This window comes from Petaurus breviceps, unplaced genomic scaffold (genome assembly GCF_028583685.1).
Source record: "Petaurus breviceps papuanus isolate PSGF00001 unplaced genomic scaffold, PetGlider_PUasm1.0 185, whole genome shotgun sequence".
Classification (NCBI taxonomy): Eukaryota; Metazoa; Chordata; class Mammalia; order Diprotodontia; family Petauridae; genus Petaurus; species Petaurus breviceps.
Window position 1 is genome coordinate 37,937,284 of NW_027185797.1, and position 18,214 is coordinate 37,955,497.

Below are 18,214 nucleotides of genomic sequence, written 5' to 3' on the forward strand. Positions count from 1 at the left end.
GTTGCCTGAAAGTGGAGAAAATCATGAAACAATGTTGCCAGTCATTGAAGAGTGACTCTAAATTCATTATTAGTTCACAAAGGTTGTTCCTTAGATAAAATTGTCCCAGGCAACAACAGGTGGCTTGAATGTAGTGTAGAACAGGTACTTCTTTGACAAAAGATGGTTTCTGCCTGGAGAGTGTGATGGAATGTCCAGTCAGATCCCCTAGAAGAACAAGGATAAAGCACACTCCTTGTCTTCTGCCTGAGAGCTGATGGTCAATGTAGTAATTTGCTTTATCTGGTTATGCTTTTTTTGTTTCCAATGTTTTCTCTTTTGTTGTTCTATTGAAGAGAGTGGAAGAAGGAAAGAAGCAAAAAGAAACATTTGCAATTAGGGGAGAAAAAGAGTGCCAAGAATTGATCTATTGAGATCAGCAAAGGTATATGATGTGTTTCTTTTTTAATTTAAAAAAAAATATGATCTTTAACATTTAGGTCACACTTGACACACTTACTAGCCATGTGACCTTGGGCAAATCACTTACCCTCAATTGCCCTCCAAAAAGAAAAAAAAACATTTAGGTCACATTGTTATCATTTTAAGTGTACATTGAAATTTTTATTTGACCTAGCTTTAAAACTGTAAATTAATTTTGGTTGTATTGCAATTTTGAGAATATTGGCATAACCCATCCATGAGCACTGAATATTCCTCTAGCCATGTATATTGTTTTTTATTGAGTACTTTGAAATATAATCTATTCATTTATTGAGGGTGCTTTGGTAGATTGACTACCCCAATGGTTCATGGACTTTGCAATAATTTTGAATGGGACTTCTATTTCTATTACTACTTCTTGGATTCCATCATTATTGTATAAAAACACTATTGTAAATTGCCCCCCCTCTAATTTCTAATTTCTAATATTACAGTTTTTCCAATTACTTGTAAAAGCGATTTTTAACCTTCATTTTTTTTTGCAATTTTGAATTTCACATTCTTTCACACTCTTTCTTCTCTCTCCCATCACGGAGAAGGTAAGCAATTTGATAAAAGTAACGTGTGTAGTCATGCAAGCATATTTTTCATATTAGTCACGTTGTGAAAGAAATCACAGAGAAAAACCCCAAGAAAAACAAAGAAAGTATGTTTCAATCACATTCAGATTCCATCAGTTCTAGGTGGATAGCATTTTTCCTCGTAGATCCTTTGGAGTTGTTTGGATCTTTGTATAGCTGAGAATAACTAAGTTTCATAATTGATCATTACACAATATTGCTGATACACATACACAGGTATGTTTTTTTTAATTTACTTATTTATTTTTAGTTTATATCATTCAGTTCCACAAGCTTTTGAGTTCCAAATTTTTCCCTCCCCCCTCCCCAAGATGGCATACAATCTGATATTGGCTCTACATATGCATTCATATTACTGTGTACAGTGTTCTCTTGGTTCTGCTCGTTTCACTTTGCATGTAAATCTTTCCAGGTTTTGTTTGTTTTTTTTTGTTGTTGTTGTTTGTTTTGTTTCCTTTTTGGAAGGGGGAAGGTAGGGCAATTGGGATTAAGTGATTTGCCCAAGATCACACCGTTAGTTTTTTGGTCTATGTATTGTGTCTGAGGTCATATTTGAAATCAGGTCCTCCTGACTCCAGGGCTGGCACGCTATTCACTGCTCCACCTAGCTGCCCCTTTTTCCAGGTTTTTCTGAGAGCTTCTTGATCATCATTTCTTATAGCATAATATTATTCCATCACAACCATACACCACAACTTGTTTACCCATTCCCCAATTGATGGGCATCTCCTCAGTTTCCAATTCTTTATCACAATAGAGAGAACTGCTATAAATATTTTTGTACCTATTTTTGTCCTTTTTCTTTGATATCTTTGGGATACAGAACTAGTAATGGATTGCTGGATCAAAAGATTGCACAGTTGTGTGGCCCTTTAAATAGCTTGCAACTTTAATGAAGCTATAAAATTATTCCAACAGACATTTACTAAGTGCCTATTATTAATGTATTAACAATTCCCTAGAACTGCCTAAGAAAGCTATCTTGTCATCAGCAATAGGGATAGTTTGGTCTCCTTTTTGCTTAGATTTACACTGTTCATTTTTTTCTCCTTTCATACTGCTATTGCTAGCATTTTGAGAATTATATCAAGTAATAGGGAGATTGGGATCCTTGATTTACACCCGCATTTTCTGAGAAAGCCTCCGATGTTTTTCCATAGCATATAATAGTTGGTTTGGGCTTTTGGTAGATTTTTTCATCTTAAGAGAGATTCTTCTATGGTTATTCTTTAAAGGTTTCCTTTTTTTTAATATCAAAAATCAGATGTTTTCCTTTGTCAAATGCATTTTATGTGTCTGTCAAGGTATCATGCATTTTTGATGTTTTCATATTTAATATAATTCATTATGTTGATTATTATTGTTAAACCATCCTTTCATTCTTGGTATAATAAATCCAACATGATCACAATTAATGATTTTTTGGACAATTTGCTAAAATTTTAGTCAGTATTTGTCAATGAAATTGGTCTAAATGTCTCTTCCTTTGCTTTATCCTTCCCTGGTTTAGGTATTAGGACTCTATCTTATCAAAGAAATTTGGTAGATTGCTTTGCTTTCTTTGTAGCAAAATTTGTATAATGATAGTCATCATTTCTATGTTTGACAGAATCCTCATGTATTTAAATGTAAATATAAATTATCTTATGCATTTGTAAAAAATTTGTTTTTGCTTTTTTGGGGTAGGGGCAATTGAAGTTAAGTGACTTGCCCAAGGTCACACAGCTAGTAAATGTTGTGTCTGAGGCCCATTTTGAACTCAAGGCCTCCTGACTCCAGGGCCAGTGCTTTATTCACTGTGCCACCTAGCTGCCCCCATTTGTAAAAATGTTAATGATTATGTTGATGACGGTTTTCTTTTTCTCTAGGTGATCTTTGTATACTTTTGGGTAGACCAGTCTTTTCTATATTCAGAAATTCTTGGTGCTTTTCTTGTGTTATTCCTTGCATTATATGTAGAATTCAGATTTTCATTAATTTGTCATATCTTTCTAGGAGGACCACGATCCTGATGCTGTCTTTCTTCATCCTTTAAGTTCATTGTGATTTGCCTGTATAAAAATCACGTGGTACTTTTGGAAGGGTGAGAGGTAGGTGAAAATGTCCTACTAGATCCAACCCTCCCTCCATTGGAAACAGTAATTGATTGACCAGTATGGGACCAGTTTTCAGATAAGATGTATGATTGTTGGAGATAAATAATTGCAAGCAAAACAAAACAAAACAAAAACCCTCTGTGCATCCATTTTCTTTTTTGTTTGTTTGTTTTTGTTTTGCTTTTTGGAGGGGAAAGGCAAGGCAATTGGGGTGAAGTGACTTGCCCAAGGTCATACAGCTAGTAAGTGTTAAGTGTCTGAGGCCAGATTTGATTTGAACTCAGGTCCTCCTAACTCCAGGGCCAGTGCTCTTCACATGCATTTTAAAATTTGACTATTTTTTTCAAAGTTTTAATTTATTTATTTTTAGCTTTCAACATTTATTTCCACAAGATTTTGAGTTACAATTTTTTCTCTCCCTGTCTTTCCCCTACCCCCACCCCAAAAATAGCAAGCCTACTGAATACCCCTTCCACAATCTGTTCTCTCTTACATTTTCCCCTTCAACCTCCTAACTTTCTAGTAGGGCAAGATGGGTTTCTATACCCCACTACCTGTACATCTTATTTCCCAGTTTCATGTAAAAAAAAAACTAATTTTTTAAACATTTGTCTTAAAAAGTTTGAGTTCCATAATTTTTTCACTTCTTTCCTCCTCACCCACCCCAAATGGGAAGATAAGCAATTCAATATAGATTGTATACATGTGTAGTTACCCAAATCATTTTCATCATAGTTATATTGTGAAAGACTAACTATATTTCCCTCCATCTTATCCTGCCCCCCACTCACTCTATTTTCTCCTTTGATCCTATCCCTTTTCAAAAATGTTTACTTCTAACTACCCTCTCCCCCAATCTGCCCTCCCTTCTATCCTCTCCCCCCTTATCCCCTACCACCCTGTTTTCCTGTAGGGTAAGATGCCCAATTGAGTGTGCATGTTATTCCCTCCTTAGGCCTAATTCAATGAGAATCAGGTTGGCCCATTCCCTTTCACCTTCCTGCTCTTGCCCTCCATTGTAACAATTTTCTCTTGCCTGTTTTATATGAGATAATTCACCGTAATCTATTGCTCCCTTTCTTATTCTCCCAATAAATTCCTCTCTCACCTCTTAATTTTATTTTTTATATCACCCCTTCATATTCAACTCATCCTGTGCCCTCTGTGTATGTATACATGAAAATACAAATGCCCACCCTCACATATATTTATATACATATACATCCTCCTAAACATACATATACATATACATATATATATATACATATTCCCTTCAGCTATCCTCATACTAAGAAAAGTCTTATGAGTTGCAATTTTCATTTTTCCATGTAGGAATGTAAATTGTTCAACTTTAATAAATTCATTATGATTCCTTTTTCTTGTTTACCTTCTCTTGCTTCTTGTATTTGAAAATTAAATTTTCTTTTCAACTCAGTTTTTTTCATCAAGAATGTTTGAAAGTCCTCTATTTCATTGAATGACCATATTTTTCCCTGCAGCATTTTACTCGGTTTTGCTGGGTAGGTGATTCTTGGTTTTAGCCCTCTATCCTTTGACCTATGGAATAACATATTCCAAGCCCTTTGACCCCTTACTGTAGAAGCTTCTAGGTCTTGTGTTATACTGATTGTGTTTCCACAATACTCAAATGTTTCTTCCTGACTGTTTGCCATATTTTCTCCTTTACTGGGAACTCTGGAATTTGTATATAATATTTTAAGGAGTTTTCTTTTGGGGATTTTTTTAAAGAGGAGATTGGTGAATTCTTTCAATTTCTATTTTGACCTCTGGTTCTAGAATATCAGGGCAATTTTGCTTGATAATTTCTTGAAAGACGATGTCTAGACTCTTTTTTTGATCATGGCTCTCAGGTAGACCTATAATTTTTAAATTATCTCTCTTGAATCTATTTTCTAGGTCAGTGGTTTTTCCAATGACATATTTCACATTGCCTTCTATTTTTTTATTTGTTTGGATCTGTTTTATAGTATCTTGATTTCTCATAAAGTCGTTAGCTTCCAGTTGCTCCAGTCTAATTTTGAAGGAGTTATTCTCTTCAGTGAGTTTTTGAAATTTCTTTTCCATCTGGCAAATTTGGCTTTTTAAAGCATTCTTCTGCTCATTGGCTTTTTGGGCCTTTTTTGCCATTTGAGTTAGTCTATTTTTAAGGTATTATTTTCTTCAATGTATTTTTGGGTCTCCTTTAGCAGGCTGTTGACTTGCTTTTCATGATTTTCTTGCATCATTCTTATTTCTCTTTCCAATTTTTCCTCCACTTCTCTTACTTGATTTTCAAAATCCTTCCTGAGCTCCTCCATGGCCTGAAACCAATTCATATTTTCATTGGAGGCTTTTGATGAAGGAGTTCTGACTTCATTATCTTCCTACTGCTCCATGCCTTGATCCTTTTGTCCCAAGAAAAAAGGATTGTATGATCTGATTGTGCTTCTGTTGCTTGCTCATATTGGCAGCCAATTGCTTGACTTTTGAGCTCTTTGCCGTGGTAGAACTCTGTTTCCAGAATAGAGAGAGCTATGTCCCAAATCGCTGGGATTTTTGCAGCTGCTGAAGCTGTTGTATGGGTGCCCTCTCTACAGCCCTCAAATTCTCTGGCTCAACTGGTCACACACTCCAGAACCACCACCCAAGACTGCGATCTGGATACAAGGAGGTCGAGGCAAAAGAAATCACCCTGTGAATGGTTTCTTGGTCCCCCTACAATCTGCAGGCCAGGAGCACTGTAGGCATCCCCACAGCAGCAGCTGGAGCCACTATGTCTCCTCTGCTTCTCACTCTGGGGGCAGGAGCTGGACCAAGCTCCCCCTGTTCCCAAAATAGTTCCACACTGACCTTTTAGTTTGTCTTTGGCATTTGTGGATTGAGATGCCTGGAAACCTCTACAACTGCTGGTGATTCATTCTCATGATGTCCTCTCCAACCACCAAGGCTGGTTGGGGCCACCCTGGGGCTAAAACCATGGCTCAGGAGGGACTGTGCTCCTCTCCCAGAGTGCTGCAGTGGACATCTGCCGTCAGCCTGCCAGGCTTCCTTCAGTGGCAGATTTGTTTCTCTCTGTCAGTTTGTGGGTTCAGCAGCTCTAAAGTTTGTTTAGTCATTTTTTATATGTATTGGAGGAGGTGGAAGCCAGAGCTGCACAAAAGTCCTGTTTCTACTCTGCCATCTTGGCTCCACCCCCTGACTGATTTTCAGATGAGCATAACCTATGTGCTTAGCTATTCCAGGATGGCTAAACATCAAAAACAATATGATCAGAATTGTCCCAGGAATTCAAGTCTGGTCTGGAGGCTGCAGGCACTCTTCTACTCTCCATCCTTGATCACGAGGACATTTGTCTTTTTTCAGTCCTGCAGGATTTTTTCTCTTCTCCATTGTCAGAGGTCCCTGACTGGGTCTCAGCAATCCCACCTACCCATTCTTCCAGGATGCAAAGATGAGATTCATCTGGGTCAGGTGACCTGCATTCATCCAGGGCAGCTACAGGTGGTTGCACCATCACCTCAGTTATATTGGATGTCACCTCCCTATAACTAGTTCAATTATGTCATTTCTCCTGCAGAGGTCACTCTTACTCCTTTGCAGAACAACCAAAAGACAAATGAGGCTGGATAAGTTCTGCTTTCTTCTGCCTGTTATCAGTTATTATCATCCTCCCCACCTCAAGAAGACCACCTGTCTCTTTCTGGATCCTTCTCTCTTAACCTCCCCCATCAGAAAATGGGTTGTCCTTAGATTTCCTGAATGACTTCAAATGGTTTGGAGATTTGGCATTCCAGACCTCATGTTTCCATCTTCTCTACACATGGGAGGAAAAACGGCTACTCCAAAGACAAGCAGTCTGAGGAGTGTCCAAGAGCACCGCCCTCAGTGCCCAGCAGAAAGTTTCAGACGCTGAAGAGGAACTTCAGGAAGGCTCCACAATGGGATAGAAAGGAGTAAGAAGTAATCCTTCATTACATGTGCTCCCTAAGCTTGAAGGCATTTTCCTCAGAAATTTATGAACTTGTAGGATTGAGTGTCCCAGACCCCAGGCTCTGATAGTAGAGTTTTCCCCTGATTGATTTTAAAATTGGGCCTTCAGGTCACTTTGCACCAAGAAAGCACAGGAATTTTTTAGATCTCTCATGCTATCTTTCCTCTTCTTTCCTCTGGTTTATCCTCCTCTCCTTTTATCTCCTCTGCTGTCCTTTCTCTCCCTCTCTCTCTCTCTCTCTCTCTCTCTCTCTCTCTCTCTCTCTCTCTCCCATTTTATGTCTCTCTCCCTCATGTATCTTCCTCATTATTGAGGTAAAATTGTCCCCTCAATAATTAGCAATGATCTTCTAATTGTCTTCTAATTGTCTAATTGATCTTCTAATTGTCAACTTAATCTTCCCAGTCTGCACTTCTTGGCAACATTAGACACTATGGATCAGCCTTTCCTCTAAATGCTCTCTTCAGTCTGAGTTTTCATGGCACTGCTCTCTCAGGTCTCTTTATACCAGTATATCTGATCTTTCTCAGTCTGCTTTGCTGGATCTTCCTCTATTTCATAACCACTAATCATGAGCAGCCCCACTCCTTGACCCTCCTCTCATTACTCTCCACTCTGTATCACTTGATTGTCTCATCAGCTCTCATGGGTTCAATAATCATACCATATATGTCCATCCTGACCCAGATATTTCCTCTTTTAAGGTTCCTCTCATCTTTGACACTCCAAGTTCTGAGGTCCCTCCTAATTCTGAATTTTTTTTTGAAGTTCCCTCCTAGCATTCACTATCTGAAGTCTGGTCCTGGTGAGGTCCCTGGTGGGCAGCACAGACAGAGAGTGGCTCCATGCAAAGGAGGCAGCCAGCCTCCTCAACTTGGGCCCAGGAAACATTGACCTTGGACTCTATTCTTTGGCTGTCTTTCAGCCTTTATGGTCTGTGGTCACTCATTTCTTTCTTCATGGGTCTTTCATTTCTCCCTCTCCCTGTCTCTTGGCATGGACAACCTGGGAGTCTTCTCCCTTCTATGCTTCCCAGCCCTTCCCACACACACAGCCCTCCAGCCTGATCAGGGTTGCCCTTGTCCTTATATTGGACAGGGTAAACCCTGCCTGGCTCAGTTGGAGCATTCAGACTCTAAGGAGATCTGGGCTACAGGTGTCCTGGGGCCACATACTGGAAAGCTTAGAATGTTCCTCTTAAGAGTTCCAAGCCAAAACCTAATTTTTCACCACTACCCAGAACTATGGGGAAATCTGCATTTCCTCCTCCCAGCTTCCCCTTTACACTGAATCTTTGTCATTGAATGGCTATGGGGACTCATGGACTCAAGGGAGTCGTGAATCATTTAGCATTTCCAGACAGAGCATATCTCTCTACTGGGTCAGAGATGCTGCTGCTGCTGCCCTTGATATTCCAGACTTTGGGGGGTGAGTGGGGTAAAGGCTGGTGTTGGGATGGTCAAGGTATCCCCCCAAGAGTCTGGGGGTGGGGGCAGTGGGGAGACCAGAGGCCTTGGAGCCAGAAGACATTCCCCATCCTTCTGTCTCTGCCTCTGCCTCTAGTTGGGAGCTCTTTGGCCAAGTCAGCTAAATCCCTTTGGGCCTCAGTTTCCTCATCAGGACATGAAGGAATTGAAGTAAATGATCTTTAAGGTTCTTACCTGCTTTGAAGGCTGATGTTCTGAGTTCTCTTCCCTTTTAAGTGATCTCTGTTCTGTGGTTGTTTCTCATGTGCTTCTTTCCATGTTCATGCTGTGATACCCTCTGTTCTGAGCTCTCTTCCTGCTTTAAGAATGGTGCCCATATCACTGGAAGTGTCCTGATTAGTGATGCCTGAGTATCTTTCTGTCCACAGGGTCCCTGTCCCAGATGCCCGGGTATAAGCTGGAGGTCCCGGAAGCAGTGACAGTACAAGAGGGACTGTGCATCCAGGTCCCCTGCTCTTTCTCCTACCCTTCAGATCTCCAATTCTATTATTCCGAGGCTTTTGGTTCATGGTTCAAGGAGGGATCCAACACTGACAGCGACAAACCAGTGGCGACAAATGACCCAAAGCGGGAGGTGCAGGAAAAGACCAAAGATCGATTCCATCTTATTGGGGACCCTCTGAAGAACAACTGCTCCCTGAGAATCGTGGGTGTACAGAAAGAGGACAGTGGGCAGTACTTCTTCCGGATAGAGAGAGGACTGAATTTGAAATTCAATTACCTAGATTATATGGTTAATGTGAGTGTGAAAGGTAAGAACCTTAGTGACAGGGAAGGGATGTAGGCCATGGGATAGAGGGAGCTTCCAAAGAATCACTGGCAAGTGGGGTCCTTCATGCTCTGTGTCTTAAGGGGAGGGCAGACCACAGGAAGATGTATTGCTCCAGTTAGCACCAGTGGCCAGGGGAGAGTATAGAAGGTATAAGACCTGGAACAGAGGGATTCACTATGGTTTCCTGTCTTTGGAGAAACAGGGCATGAGACACAGCTAAATGACTCAGGATATGGCAATGACTTTGGTGATCCTGTGAGTCAGAGATAGAGTTAGCGATATTGGGAGAGGGATGGATATCTAGGTTACAGAGGAGAGCATGAAAGCCCGCATGGTGGAGACCATATTGTGGGCTCCTATCTGCAGAAACAAGGTCCCCTAGGCATCAGTGAGTAGCTCACCATGGGATGATGTAGGAAGGACAGAGCTGCCATCTTGGAAGGGGCATCCCATTGGCAGGGGAACCTAGAGATATATCAGGAATGGTCTTGAGGTTATTAATCAAGGTTGGTGGTAGCTGTCTGAGGTCTGGTTCATGTTCTTTCCCCCCAGATCTGACAGAGAAGCCAGACGTCTACATTCCAGGGACCTTGGAGCCTGGACACCTGGTGAAAGTGATTTGTGTTGCTCCCTCAGTCTTTGAGTGTGGGAAACCTCCCATTTTCTCTTGGACAGGGGCTATCCTCTCTCCCCTGGAATTCCAAAGAGAAACTCTCTATGTCTCTGAGCTGACCCTCACTCCAAGGCCCCAGGACCATGGCTCTAATCTTACTTGTCAAGTGACTGTCCCTGGGGCCAGAGTAAGCCTTGAGAGAACTGTTCGACTTAATGTTACCTGTGAGTATTTGGGGCCAGGACACTTGGATCTGAAAACACAGGTGCTTTGTGGATGGAGGAGGGGAAGTCTCAGACTGGGAAACAGAGTACCAGACATGTCTAGAAAGTTTAGATCCTCAATAGGGCAAATAAGCCCCTGACATTTTACAGAGAGCAAAGCTACAGCAAAAGTGTCTGAGACTGGATGTGAACCCAGTTCCTCCTGACTCCAGGGCTGGCACTCTATCTACTATGCTACCTAGCTGACCAAACGACATGTCCCTTGGAGAGTCTTACATATCTAATCCTTTTTCTCTACAGATAGTAATGGTATTCTCACATTCTCTAAAGGGATCCTTCTGGGAGCTGGGATCATGGCCCTTCTTGCCCTATGTTTCATTCTGGCACTGTGAGTGAAGCGACTGGCATTGGAGCTGGGATTGGAAGTGGGAGGGAAGGTCTATCTCAATGGTGGGAGTGGAGGGTCATGTCACAATGTTGGGCTCCTTCCTTCAGTGTGAAGCTTCTGAGGAAGAAGCAAGTAAAGGACTCAGATCCCCTGGACAGCAAGGAAGTGCCTGATGCCAACGAGGTCTCTAGAGGAGTCCCTTTGGTGAGTGACTTGACCATGGTCCTGAAATGCCATTCCAACCTTCCAAAACATAGGGCAGCTAGAAATGATTCAAAAATGGTTTCTGCCACTTATAGGCCATGAGGAGGGACTGGTCTTTGCCCTGGTCAGTGGATTTCAGACATGGTCTTTCCCCTCTCAGCCTCAGTTTTCTAATTTTTTAAAGAAGGATCTGGGCCAGTTTCAGTTCAAGTACTATTTTTAAAAAGTCTTCTCTTTGCAAATTTCAGGCAGCACTGAGTACTCTGGGAAGGTGGTCAGGGATACTTGGTTTGAAGTACTGCTTGTGACTTCTACTGGCCTTCTGTCCTGTGTGTTCTGTTGTTGTTCAGTCATTTTGGTGATGTCCAACTCTTCATGATTCCATTTGGGGTTTTCTTGGCAAAGAAACTAGGAGTGGGTCACAATTTATTTCTCCAGTTCATATTACAAATAAGGAAACCAAGGCAAACAAAGTTAAGTGACTTGCCCAGGGTCACACAGCTATTCAATGTCTAAGGCAACATTTGAACTCAGGTCTTCCTGCCTCCAGGCCCAGCATTCTATGCACTGTGCCACCTAGCTGCTCTATGCTGATGAATGGTGTAGTCAACATTAATGAAATAACAGATTGGGTCAAAAAGAAACATAGTACCAAGTGCTGTGCTTGCTGCTTGAGAGAAAATGACTATGAAATAGTCCTTATCTTCATAGAACTTATATTCTTCTGTGGGGCTGGGGCCGGAGGGGAGAGGACAACATGAACCAAAAAAGATGAAATATGTTACATCATATATTGTTCACATAATAGTAATTTTGCAGGGAGAGCTAACTACTGGGGCAGGCATCAAGAATAATTTCCTGTAGGACATAGCTTCTGAATTGGGTTGATGTTGCCCAGTCATTTTTCAGTGGTATCTGACTCTTCATGACCCCATTTGGGGTTTTCCTGGTAAAGAAACTGGAATAGTTCTCAATTTCCTTCTCTAGCTCATTTTACTGATGAGGACACTGAGGCAAATAGGGTTAAGTGACTTGGCCAGGGTCACACAGCTATTCGGTGTCTGAAGTCAGATTTGAACTCAGACTCATCTTCCTGGTTCCCAGCCCAGTGCTCTATCCACTGTGCCACCAGCTGCCCATAAAGTGAACTAGGGAATTCCTAAAGGCACAGTTGAGTAACCAGAGTGAATGCCTTTCAGGCATGTACACTGCCTCTGCAAAGGTACAGAGGCTGGACGTGAAATGTTGTAAAAAGACAATAACTTAAGGGTCATTTTGCTTAGAATAACAAGTGCTTAAGGAGGAATGTTTTTGTGAGCCTTGAAACAAAGTCTGTAGCTAGATTGCTAAGGGCTTTTAAATGAGAAATAGAGGAGTTTCTACCAACATCTAAGATATTGTAAGCCAGTCAGTTAAACACCTACCTTGTACCAAACACCATGCTAAAGTCTGGGGATACAAAGTAAGGCAAAAAACAATCCCTGCCCTTGAGAGTTTTTGTTCAAATGTGGGAGATGATGCATAAAAAGAAGTTGAAAAGTGGTGGAGGGAGGTACCCAAAGTCCTGCAGCCAGGTGGGCAAGAGTGACATGGCTACTCTTCCCCTCTTAAGTCGGGGAGGTAGTTGGAGTTCTCCAATGTCCTCCCTCCACTCCGCCCTCAGAAAGAGCTGGGCTCCAAGGGACTTACTGATGATGCACAATTTTGAGAATTGATGTAATCTTGCATTGCAACAAGGAGTTTCTGGAGACCATGAGGAAGTCCAGGAGAGCATTCAGTTGGGAAATGATGTGAGGGCTTTCCTGGGTGCCCTGCTTAAAAGGAGGATCTTTGACAAGTTCTGCAAGGTCACCCTGCATCTTCTCCAGTCATGGGGAGAAAGGGACTGTAGAGGCAGGAGGGTTGAGGAGGTCAGTGAATAAACATTCATTAAGCCCTTATGATGTGTCAGTCATTAAGTTAAGCAGTGGGCACAGAAAGACAAAAGGAAAAGAGCCTGTTCTCTGCCCTCAAATATTTACATTCTTTGGGAAGACAAAATGCACGCATACAAGTATGTATGGAATACACACATAATGAGTACAAGGAGGTTATGGAAGAGTGGGCACAAGTGGCTGAGGCACCAGGCAAGGTTTTGTGGAGAGGAGAGTCCTTGATTTGGGTTTTGAAGGAACCAGAGATTCCAAGGGGATGGTGGTGCCCTTGGCAGTGATGGAGAAGGTCAAGGGAGAGGGGATATGGGGTCTGCTATATAATGAGTTTTGTTTTGGATAAACAGAGTTTGAGATGGATACAGGACGCCCAATTGGGAAAATCTAATACAAAATAGATGATGTAGGACTAGGGTAACAGATAATTTTGGGCTGAATACATGAGACATCCAAGAATCCTTAGTGTAGTTTAAAGGTATCAAAAATCAAACAATCTTCAAAGTGCACTAAAACTTTTGGTACATGCTGTATAGATCTGACTTTAGATGGTAATTCAAGCCATGGGAACTGATGAAATCACCAAATGAGAGACTGTCAAGAAAAGAGAAGAGGGACCAGGAGAGACTCTTTGGGGCTGCCCACATTCAGGAGGTGTGACATAGACAAAAAATCAGCCAAGATGATGGAGTAGGAACAATAAGACAGGTTCAAGAACACAGAGGGCAGAGAGTGTCTAGGAGAAGATGGTGGTTAGCAGCATCAAAACTGCAGAAATGGCAAGGAAGGTGAGAATAGAGAGAAGCCATTCTATTGTGTAATAAGCTGGTGACTTTGGAGAGAGAAATTTCAATTGAGGAATGAGGTCAGAAGACAGATCGGTGAGAGTCAACAAGAGAGGGGGAGAAGAGGAAGTGTTGGCGAGTTCCTTTTCCTTTTGAGGTTTCAATTTTGTCAACTGCAGCATAGGGAGCTGGGAGTAGCTGGTCCCTCATTTCCCTGAGAGTCTTTGTTCCTTGGCCCTGGTCATACCCTTCCAGTGAGAATTCTCCCCATCTGCAAGGCTCTGAATCAAGACAGTCCTTGTTTCATGGCCTCTTGCCTTCAGGAAATTCATTTCTATAACAGGGTTCATAAGATTGGAGCTCTAAGGGTAGAAGTAACCCCAGAAATAAATTCATCTAAGTCCCTAGTTTCACAGATCATGAAACTAAAGTCCAAGAAACAGGAAGTGTTTCTGAGACCACTTTGGGACTGAGAAAATGTAAATCAATTACATGTTCTTTGATCCCATGTCTAGTATTCTTTACAAGACATCACCAGACCTCCTGATATGGGGTGAAAAGGCCCTAAAACATCAACTGGACTAATTCACTTCTTTTTTATAGAGAATGAAGCTGAGGTCCAGGGAAGGAAAGAGACTCCCCCAAGGTCACACACTCTTCATACACTTGAGTTGGAAGGGATCTTAGAGAAATTATTTTACAGAGGGACAAATTGAGGTTCAAAGAGGGGAAAAAAGACACTCCCAAGGTCACATAGTCAGTCCCTGGCAAAACCTTAGAAGTGACCTAGTACAACCTCACTGAGCCCCAGAAGAAGGAAGGAACTTACCCAAAGAGCTTAGAGTTTTCCCCAAAAAGGAAAAGAGACTTACCTAAGGTCACACACTAACATCAGAAAAGCTGTAATTTGGCAGAGTGGGCTGGTTGTGGAATCATGAGGAGGGTTCAAAATCAACTTCTGACACTTAAAGCAATTGACCCTGGGCAAGTCACTTCATGTCTCTCAGCCTCATTGTACCCATATGTAAAATGGGATCCTAGTATCCTTCACACCTGCTTCACAGGGTTATTTTGGGACCCCAATGGAACAAGATCTGCTAATCACTTAGCAGTATTTAAAGGGCTAAGTACACCAAATTTACATCAGCAGGGGGAAACTGAGGCCCCAGTAGGGGGCCTCCTCAAAGCTCCCCCATTGACTAATAGCCACAGGTTGGATTCAAAACCATATTTTCTGACTCCATGCTTATGGCTTTCCCTTCCTTGTATGTCACTTTGGGCCCCACCATCACCTCACCCCAACCTTGTAAAGATCAAAATTTGGCTGGTAGATCATATGCATAAGCAAACAGCACTAAGAGAAAGGCTCCTGACCAAAAGCCAAGAAGCCTCCTTTTCAAACCATGATTGGTTCTTCTGGGTCAGGCCAAGATCCTCAACATCCTGGCCTCATGCTGGATTCTTGTTTTTTCATTCCTATAGGATCAACCCCGGGGTCCCAGCTTGCCCCTGTCTGGCCCAGCCACCCAAGAACCCTCAGAAGAGATTCACTATGCATCCCTTAACTTCAGAAAAATCAGTCCTTGAAACATCCTCGAGAGTCAGAAGCCAGAGAATCAAGATGCCCAAGACCAGTATTCAGAGATTGTTTCAGTGAGGTGTCATCTGGGACTCATGGGGTGGGAAGTCAAGTAAAGAAGATAAAACCTAATTCTGTTCCTGGAAGGAGCTCACTCTGTCTGGAGACCCACTCCTCAAGCCCTTCCTTGATCTGCCCTATGACATTGAGATACCATGGCAACAGAGTCCCTTTTCCTTTTGCCTAGTCCCAGGAGACAAAGGAGTAGGCTGCAATCGAGGCATTTTCCAAGATGTCATGTCCTGTTCTCACTAGGGTACCTGTCCAGAGGGCAAAAGCACTGTTATATCAATCAGAGGATCATAGAGTATAGAATTTCAGTGTTGGGGGTTGTGTATCCCTGTGGAACACATGCTCTGGCACTACCATTCCAATTCCCACTTGCATTCAGTTGGGTCCCCAGTGAATGGCTACTCCATCCTCTCATATTCCTGATGGATTGGAGTTGTTTTATTTTCCTTCCTTCCTTCCTTCCTTCCTTCCTTCCTTCCTTCCTTCCTTCCTTCCTTCCTTCCTTCCTTCCTTCCTTCTTCCTTCCTTCCTTCTTTCCTTCCTTCCTTCTTTCCTTCCTTCCTTCCTTCCTTCCTTCTTTCTTTCCTTTTTTCCTTTCTTCCTTTTCTCTCTTCTTCCTTCTGTCTTTATTTACTCAAAGCATACAGACTTTTTTTTCAGCCCAAAGTCTCCCTCTAATTCAGTAAACATTTATTATTACTATGTGCCAGGAGCTGTCCTAAGTTCTGGCGATATTATCAACAAAAAGAAAGACAATTTCAATACTCAAAGATCTTACAAACTAAAGTGTGGGGACAAGGCACAAAAGGGGACAGGAAAGAGTGGGGAAGGGAGATAGGGAAAGGACACCAGTCAGTATCTTGTTCTGTGGAATGAAAACCAGACAGGGCAGCAGATCAATGTGGAGTGAGCTGAGTCCAATTTCTGCCCTCTACAAAGGAAGCCATTGGAGGAGTTTGGTATTCTGCTCTCCAGGCTTGATCAGAAGGAAGAAGAGGCTAAGGGAGGTGGTGTCAGTCAAGGCTTCATTGAGCAGCATGGTAGTGAGTTTAGAAGTAATGAGCTTATCCTGGGAAGGGCATCTTGTTCTGTGAAATTGAAACCAATCCAGGAAAGAGATCCCCCACCCAATAAGAAGGCAAGAAAAGGAAAATCTGTTACAAATAAGTATTATCATGTAAAACAATTACCAAGAAAAGAAAGAAATAGAAAAAATCTGCTTTAGTCTGCACAGAGTCCATTAACTCTCTTTCTGGAGATAGCATATTTCATCATGAGTTCTTGGGTTATTGTGTTGATCAGAGTTAAGTCTTTTTATAGTTGATTATCATTACAATGTTGCTGATACTGTGTAGATTGTTTTCATTCTGCTCACTTCACTTTGCAACAATTCATGTCAGTCTTCCCAGGCTTCTCTAAAACCATCCACTTCATTAGTTTTTACAGTATAACTGTATTCCATCATATTCATATATCACAACTCATTCAGTCATTTCGCAATTGATGGGCATGCACTTAGTTTCAAATTCTTCCTGCCACTCTTAGTTGAAATACCTTTAGATGGTTCAAAGAAATGTCCAGTCTTTGGTTACACCTAATTCTGGTTGATTCAATCAAGAAAAATTATTTCCTGATAATGGCCATTACTTTTAAATAGGAGTTGAGTTATCAGGGGATCTCTACCTTTATATTTAGACCATAAACCCTAAAAGATGAGAGGGACCTTACATTATAGAATTCACATCTGCAAGGGCAAGGCCTCTGAGAATCCAAAATGTAAGAGTGATGAGGGACCTTAGGATGTAGAATATCAGAGTTGGGATACCCCTCAGAATAGTTATGTCAGATTTGGAAGATTCCTTTGAACATACAATTGGAGAGCTGGGAGGGCCCTTGGAGACCAGTTAGTACATCACATCAATTTCACAAAATTACACATAAGTTGGAAGGGATTTCAGAAGTCATGCCATCCAAACTGCTTAATTGAATATGAATCCCATCCAAAATATTCCCTTCAAATATTAAGGCAGATTTTGGCTGAACACATCCAGTGAGCGTGGAAACAACTTCTTTCCAAGGTGGTGACTTTCACTTTTAGATGACTATTTGTTTTTCCTAACATTAATCAGTCAGCCAGTCAACAAACAACAAACATTTGTTTATCAAGCACATACTAGGGAATGTGATTGGTGTCAGGGATACAAAGACATCCACAAAGCAGTCTTCTCTCTTAAGGACCTTTCACGTGTGACAATATGTACTCATGTAAGTGTAGCATCACCCTTTGTATTCCCTCCCCAGATCCACAGTGACACTAATCAGGTTGGATGCCCAGAATGAGCAGCTGTACTGCTTTCAGTGTTCTAGGAGGAACCTGTGGCTGCCCATCCTCTTGACACTATAGCTCAGAAGCCCCCACTAACATGCTCTTTACAATCAGTCTGTAGCCCCAGTTCTTCAGCAAGGGTGTTTATTCAAATAACATAGCAATAATAGTAGTTGCAATTCCCTCTCCAAACCTTGGGCATAACATATGTAACTTATATATTATATTGCTTGCTATCTCTGGAAGAAAAGAGGGGATCAAGGGAAGGAAAAATGCTTGAAACTTAAAATCTTATAAAAATGAATGTTGAACACTGTCTTTACATGTAAATGGAAAAGAGAAAATTTTATTTATAAGAAAAAAACTTGGGCACAATTTCCCACAAATTTACTTAAAATTGATGAGGGGAATATAATGTTAATGGGTTAGGAAGATCTTCCCCATCCATTAATAGGCCTTTGTGACCTGCTATGAGCTCTGGCCCTTCTCAAAGCTGTGATTCATCCTGAGTCACAGACCCTGTTGGGGGAGGAAAACTTGCTTAGGGGAAGCTTGCTTGTAGGAAGGCTTTAACATCTTTTGGCAATTTCTAGTTAGGCACTGAGTCATGAGTGTTGTGATGCCTTCTGGCTCTATGAAGTAGATAGATAGATAGATAGATAGATAGATAGATAGATAGATAGAT

The 18,214-nt window shown here is 41.6% G+C and overlaps 1 protein-coding gene across 2 annotated transcripts; it reads left to right on the forward strand.

Moving 5' to 3' along the window:
- Positions 1-1,148: 1,148 nt before the first annotated feature.
- LOC138161846 (myeloid cell surface antigen CD33-like) lies at positions 1,149-16,665 on the forward strand. Of its 2 annotated transcripts, XM_069088847.1 has the most exons (7): positions 1,149-1,280; positions 3,060-3,154; positions 9,007-9,390; positions 9,963-10,247; positions 10,548-10,635; positions 10,743-10,839; positions 15,035-16,665. In XM_069088847.1, the coding sequence occupies exons 3-7, from the start codon at positions 9,021-9,023 to the stop codon at positions 15,137-15,139; spliced, it is 945 nt and encodes a 314-aa protein (XP_068944948.1). In that variant the 5' UTR covers positions 1,149-1,280; positions 3,060-3,154; positions 9,007-9,020; the 3' UTR covers positions 15,140-16,665. The 2 variants fall into 2 exon arrangements, with proteins under 2 accessions (XP_068944948.1, XP_068944947.1); XM_069088846.1 differs by lacking the exons at positions 1,149-1,280; positions 3,060-3,154 and adding an exon at positions 8,447-8,579.
- The last annotated feature ends 1,549 nt before the right edge of the window (positions 16,666-18,214 follow it).

What these genes read in the sequence shown, in the direction of transcription:
- LOC138161846 (XM_069088846.1), top strand. Translation starts at nt 8,456, where the DNA reads ATGGCTATGGGGACTCATGGACTCAAGGGAGTCGTGAATCATTTAGCA. An exon ending in TGTTCGACTTAATGTTACCT is followed by an intron (nt 10,248 to 10,547) that starts GTGAGTATTTGG and finishes TTTTCTCTACAG; the next exon opens with ATAGTAATGGTATTCTCACA. An exon ending in CTATGTTTCATTCTGGCACT is followed by an intron (nt 10,636 to 10,742) that starts GTGAGTGAAGCG and finishes TCCTTCCTTCAG; the next exon opens with TGTGAAGCTTCTGAGGAAGA.